This window comes from Calonectris borealis, chromosome 1 (genome assembly GCF_964195595.1).
Source record: "Calonectris borealis chromosome 1, bCalBor7.hap1.2, whole genome shotgun sequence".
Lineage (NCBI taxonomy): Eukaryota > Metazoa > Chordata > Aves > Procellariiformes > Procellariidae > Calonectris > Calonectris borealis.
Genome location: NC_134312.1, coordinates 60,927,898 through 60,949,226, shown reverse-complemented (window position 1 = coordinate 60,949,226; position 21,329 = coordinate 60,927,898). Strand labels below are relative to the sequence as shown.

The 21,329-nt window shown below is 38.4% G+C and overlaps 1 protein-coding gene across 1 annotated transcript in view; it reads left to right on the top strand.

The window, feature by feature from the left end:
* Positions 1-21,329, top strand: part of RFX4 (regulatory factor X4) — a 97,136-nt gene that overhangs the window by 31,191 nt on the left and 44,616 nt on the right. The window contains exons 4-7 of the mRNA XM_075161660.1: positions 2,772-2,895; positions 14,859-14,920; positions 19,975-20,188; positions 21,031-21,108. Of these exons, the coding sequence (XP_075017761.1) occupies positions 2,772-2,895; positions 14,859-14,920; positions 19,975-20,188; positions 21,031-21,108 (478 nt within the window). The remainder of the gene's footprint in view (positions 1-2,771; positions 2,896-14,858; positions 14,921-19,974; positions 20,189-21,030; positions 21,109-21,329) is intronic.

The following is a 21,329-nucleotide window of genomic DNA, read 5'->3' as shown; positions in this document are numbered from 1 at the left end:
CAGCTAATGAAGGCAAGATTGTATTGGAGAACAGAAACAGAGGAAACGTCAGTAGCAAGGAAAAAGAAGAGGAGGAAAGTAATAGGGAAAGTGAAACAAGACATAAGGGAAATATGTAAATTTTCTCACGTGGTTCACATTGCCAGCACCTTTATTAGTTATTTCTTGTCTGGCATCTTGCTGAAAAGAATGAACAACATCAATCCCACCGGGATCTGTCCTTAATGCTTACACCTCTCCAAAGGCAAAGTACATTGAATGCTACAAATGAGGAGGAGGAAGAAGTAGCTGAAGATGCCAGAAGAATGTCTGGATGACTGTCAGCCTGGCTAAATATCGTTTTCCTGGAAACAGGAATTATGTTTTTGTTTTGTTTCATTGATGACACAAAATGAAGTGAAAGGCCTGGTAAATGTAGCATTACTGCCAAATACATCATAACTGGGGAAACTACACCAGTTTGAATTTAACCGTTAAGGCATGAATATACCAATACCTAGTATCCTGTGCTTATCCCATGTTCCTGTGTTCATTATTATCCATAAAGCTATAGCTTGCTAAACACGTGGCTCTAAAACATTCATGATTATTTCATTGGTGAAATAATTGACCAAATTGTAAGTGTAAAACTTTATTTTACCTCAATTTGGTGTGTGTCTACTTTTCCAAACACAGAATTATTCAAAGCACGGACAGCCTAATTCCATGCAGCTTGGTGGCTTACAGTGTAGGTGCTCCGAATAATAACAGTATTGTGAAGCTAAAGTCAACAAAACTATTCTGTTTTTTTTAAACATTCATAAAAAGAAGTAAAAAAGAGGAACGTAAAGCACTGCTAATTCTCCGCAGATTAGTAGTTTCACAGAAATTGTTATGATGTATCAAAATTAATCTGTTCTAGAATCCTTTATGTGATTAGCAAAGGTAACATCACAGTTGTTCTGTTGCCTTCATATCTAAAAGCAAGTCTTAACAACACTACAGACCTGACTCTGCTATAGAATAATCTCATTTAATCTAGAAGTATATAAGTATAAAGAGGGAAACAGTAATAGGGACAGATAAAATTGTCATTCCTGTGGAAGGATTAGGGGGTTTATTGCTATACTGTAGTGGTACAAAAGGTCTCATTGTGAACTACTGGATTTCACATGGCTTTATTAGGACATTTAAAATGTTATATATATATTATTTCTGGTAATGATTTGTTAGGTAGAAGATTGAGTTCATTATCTTTCTATAATACTGTAGAATGAAGCTGAATTCAAAATATGATAAAGTTGTTAAATAAAAGACAGGAAAATAAAAGAAGTGGAGCAAGATGGGTTTTTTGATCATTAAAAAAAAAAGTTCAGGTATAATGGAGCATTGTTCAGTATCAGACTAATGACTCTCTGTGAAAGAGAGGAGAAAAAGAGAAAAATTCATCAGATATGAACAGAAATAATTAACTGCTTTTCTTTCTGTCCTGTCTTGGTCACGGAAGCTGACATTCCAATTAGCAGCTATAGTATACAAACGAACTCTCCAGGTTTTGAAAGGAGGTTTTGTTAAAGCTCTATGAATTTGAGGAAAGATGCCGTGATGATATTTCTGTAGAAACCAGGGAAGAATAGATGTTGCCCATACAAACTGATTCCATTCATCTAGCTGGATATCTTATTAAAATAGTTTGCAGGCACAAATGATCATGATAACTGAAATAGAAGGCAGGTAGGTCCTGAAAGAGGCAATGAAGGAGAGAAACTAGGTATCTGGAAAGTGTTCTACAGCTATCGAATGACAGGGGATTATTTACTGTAAACTTGGAGTTTTTGAGAATATGTATTAATTTTCTAATACGTTTAAGAGGAAGTTGCACCTACCTTCTTCTCTTAGCCAGCAAGGCAGACAAGCACACACATAACTATAAGCATATGAATGACACCATGGATGACAAGATTAATTCTGGCTTAAAGTTAAGTGTGATGTAAATACCTCTTGAACTTTGTTGGATCAGCAATCATAAAAATGTCATTTCAAAGGAATGTTTCTTCTAATCTATAGATTTATAATAAGCCCAGTTTCAGATTTTAAAGATTAAGCATATGCCTATTCATATATTTGGTGCATAATTTAAAATTTTATAGTTGTGTGTTTGCATGTGTAAATCAATAATAATAGTTTCTACAAGGTAGAGGAGGATGTTATTTCACTATTTTATTCAGCATTGTATTCTGATCATGGACTCTTTTTTCACTTTGTCCATAAGCAATAGCAAGAAAACATTATACAGATATGATTTTGTGCACACCTTTGAGTATTTGCAAATTACTTGCACATATGCTTCCTCAAGGTACGAAATTTTGCAGCTGGATAGGAGTGAAAAAAAGTCCTGTAAAAAATGAGAGAGTGCTTCCCCTCAGTGAATGTTTGTTGTTTTGTAGTTGTACATATATTTGTTTACTGCCGGATGCTTTTAGGGTATAACAGATAACTAGTATAGTTTTTCCTAAAAATGGCACTTTTTGAGCATGGTCAAAATGCAATATCCCTTTGTGCTAATCTCTACTTACCTGAGAACTCACAGCCTATGCTTTTGATAGCAAGCATGAACCAAATGAAGCAAGTAAGCGTTATGGAAGTAAATTGGAAGGAACAAAGCACAGAAAATTTAATAGACAAGCAGAAGCCAGAATATTTGGTCTTAAAGATGCAGCTTTGCATACTGTTTACCATACAGGACATCCAACATACTTGCAGTTCTCTCTGTTTGATATTTGCTTTTTAAGGCTGGAGGAGAACTATGAGATTGCAGAAGGTGTTTGCATTCCTCGAAGTGCTCTCTACATGCATTACTTGGACTTCTGTGAGAAAAATGACACGCAACCTGTTAATGCCGCCAGCTTTGGGAAGGTGAGTCTAAACAGCAGTACGATGCCTTGAGTTCTCATCTGGTTCTGGTGAGTTTGGATTATTGAAAAGAATTAAATCATTATTTACATTAGAGATAGAGGTATATGAATGGAATCTCTTATGTATTCAAGGTATTGGACAAAGGCTAAGATTTTAAGTATTTAGAAGGTTGGAGTAATTTCTAATCATGACTCAGCTCCAGAATACACTAAATTTTTTTATGACTTCAGACCCCAGACTAGCTGACAGTGACATGGTATACAATATTGGCAGCTTGGAAGTTGAATACAAGCCAGTGTAAATACATCTGCTTTCTGACCTGCACTGCTTTAACAAATATGTATCTTTTTAAAATAGAAGGGTAAAGTATCAATCATTTAATTCTGGGGCCTGTCTATGCCATTCTTGCAAGCATGACACAGAGATCCCTGAATTAACGATATCAGCCAATCCACATAGTGGAGTACAATGCTTCCAGATGTGAAAGTCCAGAAAGCATCTAACGGCATTTGTGCGGCACTGCAGATACAGGCTGCCAAGTTATCTTTGCACTGTGACTCCTTGTGCTTCTGCTTTCCAGTCCAGCCCTAAGAGCTTCTGTGGTTATCTCCAGACTCACAGTGGAGACGCACTCTTAGCACAGACGCAGCTGTGCATTGTCCAGATGTGAGCAGTAAAGCTCTTATGCTCTACATCACTAGCAGACATTAATGGCTGGCTAGGATGTTACATAAAGTTCTTATTTTGGATTTGCTTGTCAGGTGATGTTTTCCTTTCAGTGAAAGATAGGATGATATTTTTATATTTTTAATTTTTTATTTAAAAATGAAATTTTACTATAGAATGTGTCACAGGCCTTTAAAAATTGTAGGCTGTGGGAAAAAAAATGTAGAGTTTGCCACTGTTTTTGAAATGCTTGCAAGCATGAATCTAAAGCTGATTGTCCTGCAAGCTATTCTCTTCTAGTGTTTGCAACAGTTGTTCTATAGAAGTGCTGGATATTCAGAGAAGGAAAAATGTTCCTAGGGTAAGTTCCTGTGTAAAGAGCAGGTGAAGGAGAAGAATGTATTTAATGAGGTGTCATTTTCTATAGTGCATCTTTATGTAGGCAGTTTAGCAAGGCAAGTAAAATGTACCATGTTGTAACATTACTGTGTTTGTTGTCTTGAAGACCTGCATAGCTCTGTTGATTCTGTGTTAGGTTCCTGTTTAAATACACTGCATAAGAGTGAATGAAATTGTTCGTTGTACATATTATTGCTACCAAGTGGTAAGTATAGTGGCAACATGTAATTTAGGAATAGTGAGAACAAGAAACAGATTTCATGCAGGCTAACACATTTGGCACGTGGGTAAAATTTACACAATGCTACTTTTGCTGCTGCTAAAAACTTCTGTAAATTGTAAGGTGTAAATATTCTGAAATTATTTCATCAGAACATAAAATTACCAGGGCCTTCACCAATTTTCAGTATGCGGCAATCCTGTTACACTGTATATTACGCCATCCTCCTTCTCCCCTGCCCCTCATACACATACACCTGTTCATCAGTAGGAGCACCTTGACCTAGCAGAACAGGTACAGTGTCTTCCATCCAGGAATCATGGCATTCCTATGTGTTTTTCATGTGCTGTGTTCCAAGTGTTTTCCACTTGGTTGCAATAAAGTTCTGAAGCAGTGATGCGTGAGACTTGTTTTCCCTTTTTGTGGAGAGGAAGCCATACAGAATCATCCTAGTACTGTCTCAAACTAGTGCTTCATCTGGCCGTTACTTTCAGATCTGGGAACTGAGTCTTCTGCACAGGTGTGTCCAGGAACCTCAGACAACATTGGCACAAATATTGAAGTGCAACAGGCTTCTGCATCTGCAGAACACAGAGCAGACCCCAGTGATTCTTTCCAACCTATTATTGCTAAGAAAATGTATTGCACAATCACGAAGATCTGTAAGGTAGACACCCGCTTCATTCCATCAATAGTTTGCAATCAGCTTCTCCTCAGGAGCAGGTACACGGATGAAGTTTTAGCCAACAGAGTTGTTATCATGTGACTTAAATACTGTATTGGCAATATGTGTTGCATAAATGCCTTGGAGGCCGTGCAGTGAAATAGGTGCTATTTGAGGGCTTCCGCACTTTGCTGAAACAGAGACCCCAGACATGTTTGTCCTCATTGGGAATCATCAAGAGCCCTGCAGCTGTCATCTCCTCCAGAGAAAGGAGTTAGTTGTTCTGTGAAATTATAGACAGTTCCCCTTTCAATAGACCACATTGAATTTATGATTCATCATTGAACTTTAGCTCTATGGGCAATGTTAAACATTTAGGCTTTTTGTTTAACAGACTGGTAGTTTTTAGAAAGAGACATGGAGTTCAGCACATTAAAACAATCTGTAATAAGTAACATCCTAATGTATTGTTACATACTCAGTTACATCTCAATTAACAGAACAGTGTTGATTTCACTTTTAAAGATACCACTGGAGACATGTGAAAGTCTCCAGACTAGGGTTTTGTATACAACGCTTAAGCCCATGTGTACTTTTTAAGCCTGATGTAAGTCAAATATATCCACAACAGAGCATGGAAGGGAGAACAGACAAGTTGTTCATGAATAGCTGAATGGACCTTGTTTCCTACCATCTCTTATGTTCCCTAAATCCATAGCCTTACTTAAATCTTACATAATATCTCCATGTTTCCCTGCAGTACTTTCAATTATTTCCAGGTCCTGATCATTACACCAATGTCTTGCTTCTTTCAGTTTTCTCACACATCTGCTGCACCTTCTTTCTACATTATTTTCAGATTCCCTCATGTCTGTCTGTCTCTCTGTTTGCCTGTCTCTTTTTCTCTCCTTCCCCCAAGAAGCAGCACATGGGGTGGCTGGTTCAGAGGAATAGAAGTGTGGACTGGTTGCCTCATACTCATGGTTGTCCAGGCAGTGCCAAATGGCTCAGCTAAAGACTGAGCCTTCCTCCCTGTCTTCTCCTCAGCATTAACATCAATATGCTCTCCCCACTATCCAGCCGGTGTTTTCTATTAAACTTCTAGGACATGGGCTGGACCTCAGGCATTTGGTAATATCGGATTAGCAAAACAAAAAGTGGTCTGGGGGGTGGCGATGTTAACAGAGAAACGGTAATATCTCATAGACTGTTTCCTGAGGAAAGCAGGCTAATAGCAACAAAAGTAACAAGAAGAGGAAAGAACAAAATTACGTATAAATAAATGCCTTTAAAAAAGCAACCTATACTCCTAAATTACTTAAAGTACATGTAAAATAAGGAAGACTCTAATATGGTTCTTAATGTGATATATTTTTACATGACAAAAGGAGCTGTAGCTTTAATATGTTAGCCAAGATTTTAATGCTTTACTTCACCCAATTAAAATGTGAAAATTACAGGCAGTTCTGTCTATACTAGCATTTGCCAATCTGCTAATAACTACGCTACCTGGTCTGTCATTACACAGCTTTTTCTTGCCTGCAAAAGACAGGACCAGGCACTCTTTTACCCATATACTTTAACTAAACAGTGACTAGGGAGGGCCCTGTATTTGCTGGTTACAGCTCGGCATCAGCAAGTGGAGATTCCAGTGTTAAACTTCGGCTCTTACTGTAGGCAGCAAAACATATTATATTCAACAAAATCACGATTTCACCCAAAAGTGAAACAGAATAAGTAAAACTGTTCCATGCAACCAGTGAGAAGACAGGGAAGTACAGTGAGGAAGGGCAGACATGTCACCGAGTTATTAACAGTAAAATGTTGCATATAAGAAAAAGCTTTCTCACAGTGAACATGTTTAGACTGTGAATTAGTCTTCAGGCAGAAGGAGTGAAAGCCCTGTTGCGGAGACAACTTAAAAAAGATGGCAACCTTGTGCCCCTCAGCCCCGTGCTGCAAATGCCTCGGGCTCTGTTCTGGGACCCAGTAGACCTGGAGAGCAGTTTAAGGTGTTTCCAACTGGAAGTTCTGCCGCTGCCTGCAGCAGGGAGGGCTGAGCAGGTGTAGGTTTTTTTCTGAGCAACATGTTAACATAAAATGCCAGTGATAATTAATACATTGAGCTAGGAATTATGGTGGTTGAAGGCTCTGACTCCTTATTCTCACTGAGTTTAGTTGCAAACACTAAATCATTCTGAATGGAGCCTTCACTGAATCAAATAAGTTACTTAAAAAGCAGGAGTGTTTTGAGAATTTCCAAACCCCTCAGTAGCTATTGCGTGTGTGTGGATTCCATAAGGCTTGTTGGTTCTCTTCTAGCTTTAGCATGTCACCCAGCTGTTCAGCTGGGTTGGCAGGTCTTTGAGCTTCTCTTTCACTTTTATTTCCTCAGCCAACACTCATTTTTGTTCTTTGTTTCTTTTGAGACCCTGTATGAACCTCATTTTCTTAACCAGGCCTCTTGAGGATCTTATCTTCCTCCTCCGCACTGGTTTCCCCTATCCTCCATGTCCTCAGTTCACTGCTTTAAATTTACTGTGCAGTGCTAAGTCACCTCCCGGACCCTGCCATCTCTCTCATATAGAACACTTAAGTTTCTCGTGGTGCAACCGCTTTTGCATCCTCATGAAGTGTTCTTCCCACAACTCCCATATGCCCCCTGGAGGTTAAATACTTTCCTCTTTTGTTTTTCTTTTTTTCCTTTTGGTGCTTTTCTGCCATGTCTTTTCATAAGCAATAGTAAATTAATATTTGAAAAGGAAAATGAAGGATGCTGACACTGCACGGTGGCTCTCTCTCTTTACATCACTCTGGCAACATAAAGAGGTTTAACATGGATGCATGCTCATACGAATTTTGGAGCCTCTTTATAGCTCTCTGAGTGGCTTTGCTGTAAGTGAAAATTAGATTCCAATAAATTTATTTCACTAAATAAAGAAGGGTAAAGTCCATAACAGATTTGTAATATTAGTTAGGAAAGAGTTCTTTTACGTTTTTGACTGATATTTCCATCCCATTTCCAAAAAATGGGCTGAGGCACAGTTATACCAGCAGAAAAGTGTTTTTTTTCCAATAGTTTGCTTTGCTCCAGGGAAGTACAAGCTGTACCAGCCAGAGTCCTCTTTTATCACTATGCACTGTCTCTATGCCCAGAAGTTTTGCCAGCAGGATGGGTCCTCCAAGCATGATTAGCATAAATAGGGTTTACAGTTTCGTGCTATCATATTATATATATTTGATGTTTAAAAACGACAGACAAGTAGCCTTATTGAAACCCCTTTGATAATGACAATGTGAGTGCATTCTGTTTTGTCTTTTTATTGAAATGCACACATCTGGAATTGCCTGCTGTGCATAAGGAGATACTTCTCCCAAAGATGTGGTTTGTTTCCTGTAATGTCAATTTGCTCCTAAGTAGCCTCTATAGTAACTGGTATAGCAAAGCCAAATTTACTCTTAGTGCTCTCTTCTGATAGTCTAAAACAGCACTTGCTTTGTTATGAACAATTACTACATACGGAATGCTTTTTTATTAGACTTTTTTCTAGTCAGTATAGAAAAAAGAAATAGAACTAGCGAAAAAATCAATCTAAAACTGAGGATATGGATTCTGTTATTGCATTGAAGGACTGTAGCAGTCTGTCAGTGTTATCTGAGCAATCCCTGCTTTTCCTTCATCCCATGACTTTTCTTCCTGATGCAGAATCTTCTAGGCCAAGCTCCTCTGAGGAGGCCATAATAACACAGGTACTGCAGAAGCAAGTGGTCATATAGGTGTGGGGAACGATGATCCTACAGTGTAGCTGGAAACCTCTTTGCGCCCTTGGCTCTGCTTCGCAGATCCCTCGTATTACAGCAGATTGCTGACTATTGTCTTTTTCACCTTGAGCTTGGTGAGTAAGAAAAGCAGCAAGGACACCTCAATTTCTTTGGAGTGACTTTCCCTTTCCCAAAGATTTGCCTTTTAGCAAAGGGATTTTTACCGGCTTTGCCACTTCAAGCATCTGGCTTCTAGTTAGGTCTTCAGCATGAAGTAGAGTGGCCTCTGGGCTGCTTTACCTCATGCCTTGTCAACATGTCCCAGAGGCTGTTCTTGCAGCACAGGGTCTGCCAGAGTGCAGGGATCCTGGCGCTCAGCCTTTTCCCACAGATATGCTGGGTGACGGCAGTAAGCGTGCTGGCATCAGTACAGAGCAGGGGGAGTTGTGCAGGGGTTTAGATCTGCTTGGCTTCAGCAAGTCAGCACCAAAAGTGGCTGCAGCTCAGCTAAGCATCTGAGTCAGAGCATTCGATGTTTGCAGCTTTGTTGGGATGCAGTAATCTGTTTGATCATGCCCTAGGCTGAATTCCATCTGGCCAGTGGAGCTGTTGAAGGAGGATATTATTACACATAGATGAATTTGGGGAGAGGTCTCACAAGCTTCACTAAAGGGTCCAGTTCAGTTGGAGTTCCTCATGGTGTCTTATCTCCGCAGCAGGCGGAATTGGCATTAAAGAAGGTGCCAGCAGGCTTCTCTGACTTGCTTTGCAGTATCAGTTGAGATGTATCAGTGCTAGAAACAAGGTCTTATCCTACAGATAGACTATGCCCTGTTCCACAAAATAGTGAAAGTGAATGGAGAGGAATGGGAACGTTATTGAATCTAGACAACAGATCTGGGGTCAAGAATACTGGACCCGTACACTACAGTCTTCTCTCCTGGGCCATGCAAGTAAGCGAGCAAGGAGTAAAGAGGGTATAGACACAGTCACACCTCCTTTTCTTTGCACATTTTGGTGGATTTGGGGGACAGGAATAATATGTTGTAATGGATTAATTTGATTATGCTTTTTCCTATCAGTGGATGTTTCTTGGGGCAAAGCTTTCCTGACCTTTTCCTCAAGGTAATGTGTTGTTAAGCCAGGCCCAAGCCACCTTTGAGCCAAAAGGTACCTGTTAACACAGGTGTTAATAATAACAGATTTTCAAAAGCACTGAAGCAGATGGGGAAATCCCAGAATGATCCAGCTGGAGCAGTACCATGCCAAAGATGAAGGAGCCTAAAAATCCTACTTATCATATAAGATTGAGGATGTCAGTGTTGTTTGTGTTTCACAGTGGTGAGAATAAGGAGAGCATCACTGTGTGGGAGTATAGTTATATTTGGCATCACTGGTTTCTTTCCTGCTGCCATGGCAAAGAAGTTTGACTGAAACATTACAATAGAATTTGGTAAATAAACACAGATCTTCTGTACCTGACTTTGTAAAAGCAAAGCATGCCCTTTAGATATGGGACTTGAAATTTGAGTTGTGATAAATAGAGCCAGGCCCTGTTATGAAGAATTGTTATTAGAGGAAAGAGAATTTATTCCACTGTATTTAGAATCTCTCTAGAACCTTCCAGAGCCTGGAGCCTGAAATCCATTTCTCATTCTGGCAGAGTACAAATGCTGGGTTGCAACTTAAGTTTATTTTATTTCATTACTCTGGGAAGTTCTAGAAGCATGGCTAGAATTATTTCAAATAGAAAGGAACAAGAGTGATGAAGAATAACGTCCCTCTAGATCAGATGCACTAAGAAAATGAACATGCCTTTTGAAAAGTAGCAATTTAAATTATTCCAGGGAAAAGACTTTTAAATGTCATCCTCCGCCTATTGCCCCCAGAGCAAAATGTAATATTTTGACACAGGGAGGGAGGAAAAAATGACTTCAGAAGTTTCCAGACATCTCTGGTTTCTTCCATCCTTATTTGTTAGCATGAAGACAGACGCATAAGATGCTTTATAAGATGGTTTGGTTTTTTTTTTCCCTGATTTGTTTTGGCATCTCATATCATAGAAGAATTTAGATGGAATAATAGGGAAACATAAATTTCACAGTTTGGTAGTGAATGCAATGAGGTGTGATGAGTCACAGTGTAGGGATGAAGGCAGAATAGACAATACTTTCCTCATTTTAAAGCTGGGGCTGGCTCTGCTTGTGTTGGAATGTCACAGTGCTGGAGATGTGAGGAGAGATGCAGTGGCAGAAATTACAGCTGGCAGTATTCAGGATGAAGGAATGCACCTTTGCAGCCATTTGTAGGTAACAGAACAACTCCTACAGTTAGCCATGTCTAAGGTTAATAGGTTGTGCAGACTGCAATACAAACCTTTACAGAAGTGCATTTTTCTAGTTGTTGCTCATACAGCTTTCTCTGTTTTGCATGGATGCTTAAGTAACTTATTTCATTTTTATTCCATTATTTTAAGAATGACCAAAATTACAAGTAACTAGATATTTAATACAAATTTATTGAGACACCTCTACTAGGTTTAAAAAGCCAAAATGGGATAAAAATCCTGTTAGCTCCAAGATCTGTGCAATATATGGTGAATGTTGTACTACCAGTGTTGTAAGTTCTGTGTGAGAGAATGATATGAGAAGACTTTTCTTTCCTGCATTCACTTTGGCTACCCTATGCATTCAGAGTGGAAAGGTTACTGCCTGTCAGAAAGAAAAAGGTCCCCTTATGTTCTACCTGCACAGGCATTTCTAAAACCATGTATCAGGATTGTCTGCAAAACAGTTAAACAAATGCTGACCTGGATATACTAGTCCCCTGAAAAGGTGTAAACTATATATATGTTGTTTTATAATGTAATGACTTCTATCTGGCTCTTACGTATATGGTAGGCAATCACTAAAAGAACTATGGAGTTGAAAAAAGATAAGGCAGTTCTTTATAATTTTTTTTAATCAAGAAAGGCATACAAGGTCTTCTATAGGCAGAAGACAAGATCAGGTCTTTAGCAGGGCACAGAGGAAAGAGACGCAGAACACAACTGAAGTTTAGTAACTGAGAAAGAAATTGAAGGAACATTGGTTTCTGAGGCTAATATAGTAGGGACAGAAGTTATTTGCATGTGAAACTCCTTGTCTATATGTGTCTCAAAACCAAAAATCCAAGTAGCGTAAAATAATGTCTAACAGTCAAAACTGCCACATAATTTAGGTGGAATTTTACTCGGAAAATGTAAAACCTGTACCCTTTTACTCAGCAGATCTCATAGGGCAGCTGGATTTGTGGTCACTTTGGAGAAGTATGAGATGAAATTTCAGTTCCATTGAAGGACAATGGTAAAAGGCCCGTTCACTCCAAAATTCCCTTGGATACCACCCATGAGATCTTTTTACCACTGCTTCTGTTGAGAAGCCAGTGCTGCTGTGAGAATGGGGACTGGGCTCCATTCAGAAAGCAGCTCAAACTGCGTGGTCTGGTCTTGATTCGTTTGCTTGCGCAACCCCACTGCAGTGATGAAAGGAAAATGATCCAACTTAGCTTTCAGATCCGAACCTGAATTTTCATGTCTGACAATTAGGAAACCTCTTCCCTCCCCACCCAGCTGTAAATTTACCTCATTTCCTCTCTAGGTCTTTAAAAGTTAATAAACATGAAACACAATGATGATGTATTTTGTAGGGTGACTTTTCAGGCTGAAAATATGATTTAAAAATCAACATTTTGGACCCTCTGCTTTTTTCATTGATTTCAGCACACAGTGAACTCTACTTTTTCCTGCCTGATCTGACTTCCTCTCTCCTTTCAGGGAAATCTCACTGCCTTTGGCAACTTCATTACATCAGGATTCACATAAACATAGCTGAATATAAACATTTATATGAACAGCTAGTTCATTTAGTACTTGACTTGTTTTATTCCAAACACAAATATAAATGCCCATGCCCATGTGTACCAGCACCCAAGCATAAGTATGCCATGTTATACATATTTTATACATGCAACATTAGATCAAAAAGTCCTGTTTTCAAAGGTTTGCTAGATTATTCTTTTTTTTTTTTTTTGTAAATTATTGGTAAAGGATATTTTAAGTGATGCATACTTTTCAGCTGTATTCTGAAAGTTGTATCTCATTGTTTAAAATGTGCTGGATTTAAAAAAGAAGCAAAGAAAGAAAAGAAAAAGGGATCATCTGATCAACTGCTCCATTTTTCTTCTCTTTTCGTGATCACCTCTGCCCTGGTATGTAGAAATTGGCTGATTTATTTAAATCCCAGGAACTCCCACAGCATATGGCTCATAAAGTAGCATTTACAGTGTGCATTGTAACACTTCGTCACTACTAGAAAGACTTTGAAAGTAATATGGGTTCATGTTGTTCCAAAAGAAAAAATAGGGTAAAAGTATCTCTAATATTAAGATTTACTTTTGAGTCTACTGCTGTAAAACCTATTTTTTGGAGAAGAATGGTATTTTCTGAATGACAACTGCCACCAAAAAAAAAAAATGTTAAAAAATCCCCTAACCCAAAAAAACCATCCTCGGAAAGTAGTTCTTCAACACTGCTTTTTTTCCCACAGCCTTGTGGAGCCCCCAACCCTGTCTGCAGAAAATGAAAGAGAGAGGGGTGGGATTAATGTGTAATTAAAGGGAATTTGGAAGGCTGAGATGTTGCGGAATGTTAGATCAGTAGCTGGAACAGCATGTGGTGTTCTTTAGGCAGGCTTCATTGAATCCATACAAAAAAAGAAAGAAGGGCTGCTTGCCTGTCTGCTCATTTATCAAACAGCTAGGCTGAACTTTCACAGCTCCACAAAAGTGTTTTACTGTTTGCTGAAGTTTTGCTCCAGAAATTAAAGCTGAACAGCCTAGCGACTCTGAGCCTATGCTGCATTTTTGACATCAGCCACGTTGTGCAAAGCTCTTGGAAACCAATGCAGGTCAATTTTTACATGATACAAAGGGAAGCTGATTGTACATTTGCTAAAAAAAAAAAGTATTACTGAAGAAATGGTCAAATATGTGACATTGTAATGTCTTTATTTATATAGCACCTTTCGATCCAAATACGTGTTCCAGAGCTTTCAGTCGTCAGTCAGGATTAAATATTTATTGCAGCGGCAAAATGGCTCATGGAGAAAAAAATCTATATTATTTAATCAATTTTAATTGATGTTTTCTTCCGGTTGAACAGTTATATTCCATTTTATATGCCTGTTTTCCTTTAATGTTAGTTGGTGTCCCCACCCCCAGGGAGGAAACATTTAGCAATTTATATAATGAAAACACAATTAAAATAGATTATAAATTTTAAAAGGAAGAAATTCCTTTTGCAAGTGAATCTTCAAGGCTTACAGCAGTCTTTCTTTCATGGCTGTTCTGCTAGAAGAATTTTCCTCCTACTGCACACCACACTGAGAATCAGGTTCAATTCTGTGAGGTGCTGAGCGCCACCTTTCCAGCAACTACATAAGAGCTTTTTCATCAAGACTAGCCTGGCTGACAGAGGCTCTGATTACTGAAGGCACAATCTACATTTGTTAATCCATTTCCTTAAATGCATCTGGCACTAAGGAAGTTTTGTTTTACAGTAGCAATGTTCTTTTAATCTCTGCTGACAGACTAGAGTCCAGATTCTTGATGATACCCTGCTGTTTCTGAGATGCACTTGTTTTCCATAGAGGATAAATTGATTATGAGCTTTCTTTACAAATGCAACAGTGAGTCTTTCCTGGTAGAAGTGGTGCCCCTGTCAAATACCAAAATCTTTACAGGGAATCATCTTTTAGAAAAAGGAATGTTTAATGGCAGGATTGTGAAGGTCTTTAAAGGACTGTGGCCTCCAAAACTCTCAAAAGGGGAGTTTCGTCTATTTGCAGCAAAACGAAGTTTGTTGATCCTGCAAACTAATAGGAATATAATATAAATGTTAAGTACAATCCTTCTTAGTTTAGAGGCAGAACTGACGTTGGCTTTTTAAGGAAATGTTTTCTACTCCAGTAACTTCAGAAAGTCTTTATTTAAATTAATGGTAGTTAATGGAATTATACTGAATTTTAAAGTCTCTTTCCCCTCTTTCCCCTAATGGAAAACATCAAAAGCTTCATTTCTGATTTCTTCTGCCATGTATTTTACTGACGTTGCAGTACAGTTTTTCTGCTTTTCTGTCTTAACAGTCTATATTAAATTAAGTAATAGTAAATGTGTTTTTCAGTTTTTTCTAATATCAATTCTATTTATTTGCAGATAATAAGGCAACAGTTTCCACAGCTAACAACAAGAAGACTTGGAACCAGAGGCCAATCAAAGTAAGCAGTGTATGGTAATATTATCATCTCACACAGGGCTCCATTTGGCTCTGGCTTTACTGAATAGAATAGTATAAGATCAGGGAATAATTTGATCAGTTGGGGACTTAAAACCCAACTTTGAATGAGGTTCAACTGTAGTCTTTATATTGGCTTATTGACTCAGCGGTGATCCTGCAAAGGTGGTCTAATGGAGGCCTTTTACTGATTTCATCAGCAATACTTTCCATATTGTTCCTATAATGTTTTTCATCTCAACTCACTTTACACAATGTAAAGGACATTCACACCCAGGAGTAATGGAGCTACTGTTGGAGGCTGGGAAATGACAGTGGGTTAACCTCATGTTTCAGTTTAGAGGACAAGTGGCAGAATACTATCTGGAATTTAGGTAGGAACATACACTGGCATAAACTGAAATTGTCCACAAACCTGGATTTAACCACCATTTTTCCTGTGTAATGAAATCCAACATATCTTTAAGTGATCAAGAAATGTGTTTATTGCCTTACCTAAAAGATGATACTTCCTGGAAACAGTTCATCCTAATTCCAGAATGAGAAATTGATTCAGAAAGAACAAGGCACTTCCTGGAGTATATGAGTTTTTCCAGTTGTGGACAAGATGTGATTCTACCAATTTATAAAGAGGATACAATGATGTTTTTATACTTTTTTCTGATTGTGGACTCCATTAAATTTTTCAATGGAGCTTTGGATCTTTTTACGGCAAACATAAGTCCCCTTAAAAATATATATGTATATCTGCTTGACTTGATTAGCTTTCACAGAATCCTACAGGATAGTCTAAGGGTAGTCTCTGTAGATCACAAGTGGTAAACTATGGAGGGGGAAATTAAAACCTGGGACAGCATGTTTGCAAAATTTCGCTGGTAAAGCTTCTCTTTCAAAACAAAGCCTAGAAACACAATATTGTTAAATGCTGAGAAACAACTATGCTATGAGAATTGAACTTACATACTAAAGCTAGAATGACCCACTCTTTAAAAGAAAAAGGAAATTGAGATGCTAAAAGAAATGCCATTAAAATTAACTTGACTGTGCTCTTCTAACAAGTGGTCCATGCCAAGTAGTCTCTCTTTGATGGGACCAAATGTCCTTTCCCCCATCTTGAGATTCTCCTCATTTTTATAACTAAGCTTTCTTTTTCTAGAGCAGTCATATTTAAGCAGCTAATTGAAGATTTGAAATCTCTTCCCAAACGCAAATTCAGAGCTACCATAACATCAGTCAAAACAGAGGTACCAGAAATCTCTCAGGTACAAATTCTGGGTTAAGCCAACAGCATATTAGGAAAGCATGATAGGTCCAGACTCAGAGAATCAGGATTTAGCACTGAATATAAGTTCTTTGGAAGTTCATAAAGACGGAGTGAAAGCATGCACAAGTTGCTTTATAGAAGCATTCATATAAGAGTATCCGCTGTAAGTCATCAAATCACTCTGACATTGGCTACAACTTTGTTATTTGTCTTCCCATTTAATGAAAGGAATGAGCACTGCTGTATTTCCAAACTAGAGCTCCTTCCACAGCTCATGGTGTCTCTCAGAGGGGCAAGATGCTCTTGATCTGCTGACTGAAGGTGTCTTGCGTCTCCAAAAACTATGTCTCTTTACTCTCAATGAGGCTAAAAATCAACGAGACTTGGTATTTCTTGCATAATTTCCCCCCAGCCTGCATGCCTATCAGAGGGGCTTTCGGGTCATATACTCCTCTCGTGCCATCTTTGCAATGGTTCTGCTCCCTATCTAGCAAATAAGAAGGGGTTTCTATAAAGCGTGCTGGCTGTGTTCTGCAAAATCCTTGGCCCCTGAGGGTCCCTGGTCACCCCTGTGAGGGAGATCATAGTCACTCAATTTTCACAGCCTCAATAGGTATGAAATTGAGTTCTTCTGCTCCAAAAGAGGATGCCTACACCTTCGTCAGTGGTTAAAACCCAAGGATTATAGCATACAGAGGAGTCCTTCTCATTTGATCCAATGAAGAGGAGAGATATAAACACACACACACACACTAGATGCACACTGTACTTCTGTACAATAAATACACTCCTTGCTAGACTCAGCACAGCTGTAACAGCTCTGGTTTTGTTTTCTGAAACATCTGACTGCATTCCAATTAAGTGTTACGTAAAGAAATTACTTAAGGCATTAACACTTCAGTCCCTTTATCACCAGCTGTGCTGACCGATTGCTGCCAGTATGATTTTCATTCCACTTCCCTGCTACTGCCAAAGGAAATTCAGCCATGGAAGTGGTTAAGATTATCTGACTTCACACTGTTCTGCCTTCAGTCTTTTTATAGCATGGCTGCCTTGTAACATTACAAAGTTCAGAGCTACAATGATGCTATACTCTTGGTCATCAGTTGTGAGGCTCTCTTTTTTGCAGCTGGGTTTATTGCTGTAAGCATGCAGCTGTTCTCTATTGCACCGAGCTTAAAAACAGTTCCACCACAGGTGAGCCATGAGAAGGCAGCTAAACATAAAAGATAATTTCTTTCTGTACTGTAGCTTAAAACTCTTCTATCATGTACACAAGAGGTTAGTTAAACTGATGGAAACTACATGGTGTGAAGGGAATTTTACTTCTTTCTTTAAAGGAGTGCTGCAGATACTTGATCCATGACAGGAAAAGCATTCCACTGTTTATCACAAAAATAATTGTGCAGTCTGCATGTTATTCTTTACAGATCAAACTTTCAAGCACTGTTTATTGAATTAAGTTGGGTTTTTTTCTGATAGAAATACAGAAAAGTGCTTGGAAAAGAATCTTTGTAAAATGCACCAGTGAGTTTTTGCCATTTGGGATGGTAAAATTACTGAAGGAGGAAGCTGTCTGGAAAAATTTCAGAGTTAATTTGGCTATTGCTGTCTATATGATTTTGAAGCTACCTGGAAAACTCTTTCATGTAGTTTACTGCCAAGTAAATATAATGGAAATTAAATAATGGACAATGAAATTCTACTACATTTTCCAGGCTTTCATTCATCTTTTTCTTGGATTGATTTAAAAGGAAGCTTAATATAAGAGACTGACTCCTGTTTAAGTTATACAAACCTCTCAGTCTGTCTAGAACTTTTGCAGTCCTGCCGCTGTGACCTTTTCCCTTTTTTCCCCCCCTTTCACTCAGCAGTTCGTAGTGCTAGCTCCCTGCAGAATTTCCTTTTGGTTTCCCCAGTCCCAGACATACCGCACAAGACATATGTGAGCTTTATGGCTCTTATGTGCAGTGCATGCATGACAGCTGCTAGAGACCAAAATGGGGACTTGAACTGCAAGCTGGAGTTGTTACCATTCAAGCTAAAGAGCCAAACTTCTACAGCTGGTGTTATAACCCCAATGTTAGCACAAACTTGCCATTAGCTATCTGTAAGAGGTTAGGACTGATCTGGAGCCTGGTTTCTGGTGTGGAATATGCATTTTGGCTTAAACCCTGATGGGCAGATTTGGAGCAGATAGTGTGGCTTTCTAAGGTATTGAAGCTAGGAAATCCCAGTCATACCACGTCAGCTTAACATTTTAATAAATCTCATTTGGATTGTTCAATATTGAGTTCAAGATAGCTTTTATTTTTAATGGACAACATGGAACATCCTCAGTGGGTACGGCAAGGGAGCCACATACTAGAAGTTTGCTACAACTCTGCAGGCCTCCTCTCAGCCCATCTGTGCTGGCAGACAAGATTAGGGCTTCCAGCTCTTTGCCACCACTTTCTGCTGGAGATTATGACACATGCTGATTTGTGGGTGAATGACTGTGAGTGAAAAAAGAAAAAAAATCACCTGAGTTAATTTAAACTACCATCACTTAGATGCTACTCTTTCACTAATTTAATTTATGACCTCTGTAAAACCAGCTGATTTTGCCTAAAGCAAACTTGGGTGCATTCAAGTGAACAGTTCTGCTGTAACTGTCAGTAACTGTCTGGGGAGTACAACAAACATCTGGAGATGGTAACTTCTCCTGCCACCATAGTGGGATCCAGAAGGCAGTGTCTCATCATGGTCTGACAGGCTTTTGATAGGCTGTAAGGAGACAACTGGAAGATCCTTGAAAATTCCCACTAGGAAAGTAGGGTGAATCGAAAGTATGCAAGCAATACAATCTTGTGATACCTTTTGTAATCATTAAAAATTTAGCTGATGGGTTGGTGGTGTCTACAGCTGAGAAACTGAAATAAAATTTAGCAAATTATCAACAGACTAAGATTACCTTTGCTGCTTTGATGCAAGAGTTAGACTGGATAATCAGTGCTTCCATTAACACCTATAATAAAGCTAAGTTGTAGCACAAACTTGTGCCATAAGGCCACCAATCCATTTTTATAGCACAGCCACACTGTGTAATTCCCATTGTGGTCTGCACAGGCAGAGTTAGTGTTGTGTAGTATCCCTCGCTGATCTACGCCCAGTGCTGATGTGCTGATGCTAAGTTATGAAGCAAATAATCTTGAACTGTACATTTCCTACCATTCATTGCTTTCCAACACAAGCCTTTTTTCCCCCTCTCTTTTCACTGAAGTGTTTTCAATTTTTGAAATATTTCTGATCAACTCATTTGCAATAAAGACTCATGCTTTTCAGGGATCAGACCAGCCCTCAACGGTCTGAGAATGAGGGAGCTGAAATAGCAACAGAAGGGCCAGTCCAGAGGGTCTGTACCTCTGCTTATTGCTAAACTAAAGGAGCAGCTGCACAGCAGAACTCTGCCAACAAGTAGCTTTAGGATGCTTTTTTTTTTAATAAGAAGAAAAAAAATGGAAGTCCATTATTTTGCTGCTCTGCAACAGTGTCAACTTTATTAACTCTAAAGAGAGCTACTTTTACCAGAAGGAATGAAAATTGGAAACCTAATATATTACCGCAATGTTCTGCTACTGAATCAATGCTTGTTAATAATATATAAACTATTGCACAGTCTGTTTTGCTGTAGAAATCATTAGCATTATCAGTTTCTCTTACTCCCATATCTTTTTTTTTTTTTTTAATTTTAAAACAATGTGCTTTATGAAATTTACATCTCTATGTATCAGGTACCATTATTATGGAATTGCAGTGAAAGAAAATTCCCAGTATTATGATGTGATGTATTCTAAAAAAGGAGCAGCCTGGGTCAACGAAACAGGAAAAAAAGAAGTAACCAAACAGACAGTGGCGTATTCACCACGATCCAAACTGGGAACATTACTGCCAGAGTTTCCAAATGTCAAAGATCTAAATCTGCCAGCCAGTCTGCCAGAGGAGAAGGTAACACTTTGGAAATCTTTTCTCTGCTTGTCTTGGGTTTTTTTCCCTGCTCTGGATGAAAGCTTTATCTAAAATATAAAGACTTTAAATTAGAGTAAGTTTAATAATGCTTTGACTTTATTTATGGGGGACTTAATTACTTCATGTAATAGGAAGAAATATCTTCCCTTAAAATTGGCAGCTGATAGTATAAGCTGTACAATATTTCTAAAGCCCATGCACACTTTTTTTTAAAGTTATATTACACACAGCAGGTGAGGTTTGAGGGTAACTGTTTTTAAATGTTATAGCTCTTTAACCTGTCAACACATTCGATGGCAAAACTGAAAAAGAGTTCTGATGCTTTCTTGAGCAGAGAGGGACTTAGTGCATTTCTTATCCTTCTAGACTAGAAATTAAGAGAATCCTATCTGCACATATGACAAAAGTGCTCTGGCTGCTCTAGGCTGAGCTTGCTAGTTTTCTGATGCTATTCACATGTGTAGTATCAATGTAAAGTGGACAAAAGAATAGGGTTTTATAGTTCTTTATGTCCTAATTAGGGCCACATTCTCGTCTTTGATCTCACTGAGGCTTTTTGCTCCTCTTACATTTGAAGAATCCCCATTGACATAGAAAAATCCATGAATTCAAAGGGAGAATTTACTTTTAAGATGAAAACTCATCTTAAAGCTAATCTAACTGGCCTAACTAGACTGTAACCGATTTCATTATTTTTGCAATTGTGCATAGGTAAGATAAGAAAAAACTTACTTTTTTGTGCTCTATATTCTGATAGTTTTAAAAGCGGATTTCTTAAGGTAGAATGATCTTTTGTGTGTCTCCCTCTCATTCTTTTTCAGGTTTCTACCTTTATTATGATGTATAGAACTCACTGTCAGAGGATACTAGACACTGTAATAAGAGCAAACTTTGATGAGGTATGGTTGGAAACTCCAGCTGTAGTTTAGTGATACATAAGATATTAATGGAACTGAGAGCTTATTTTGAATGTGATATTACAAACTATGGTTTTGTGGTGGCCGATCCTTTTCATGAATAATGAACAATAGCTATACTTGACTACATAATATGTGGCCAATAGTGTTAAATCTCACTTATAACACTGTGTGAGTTAGAGGAACGAAAGCAATGGGAATGT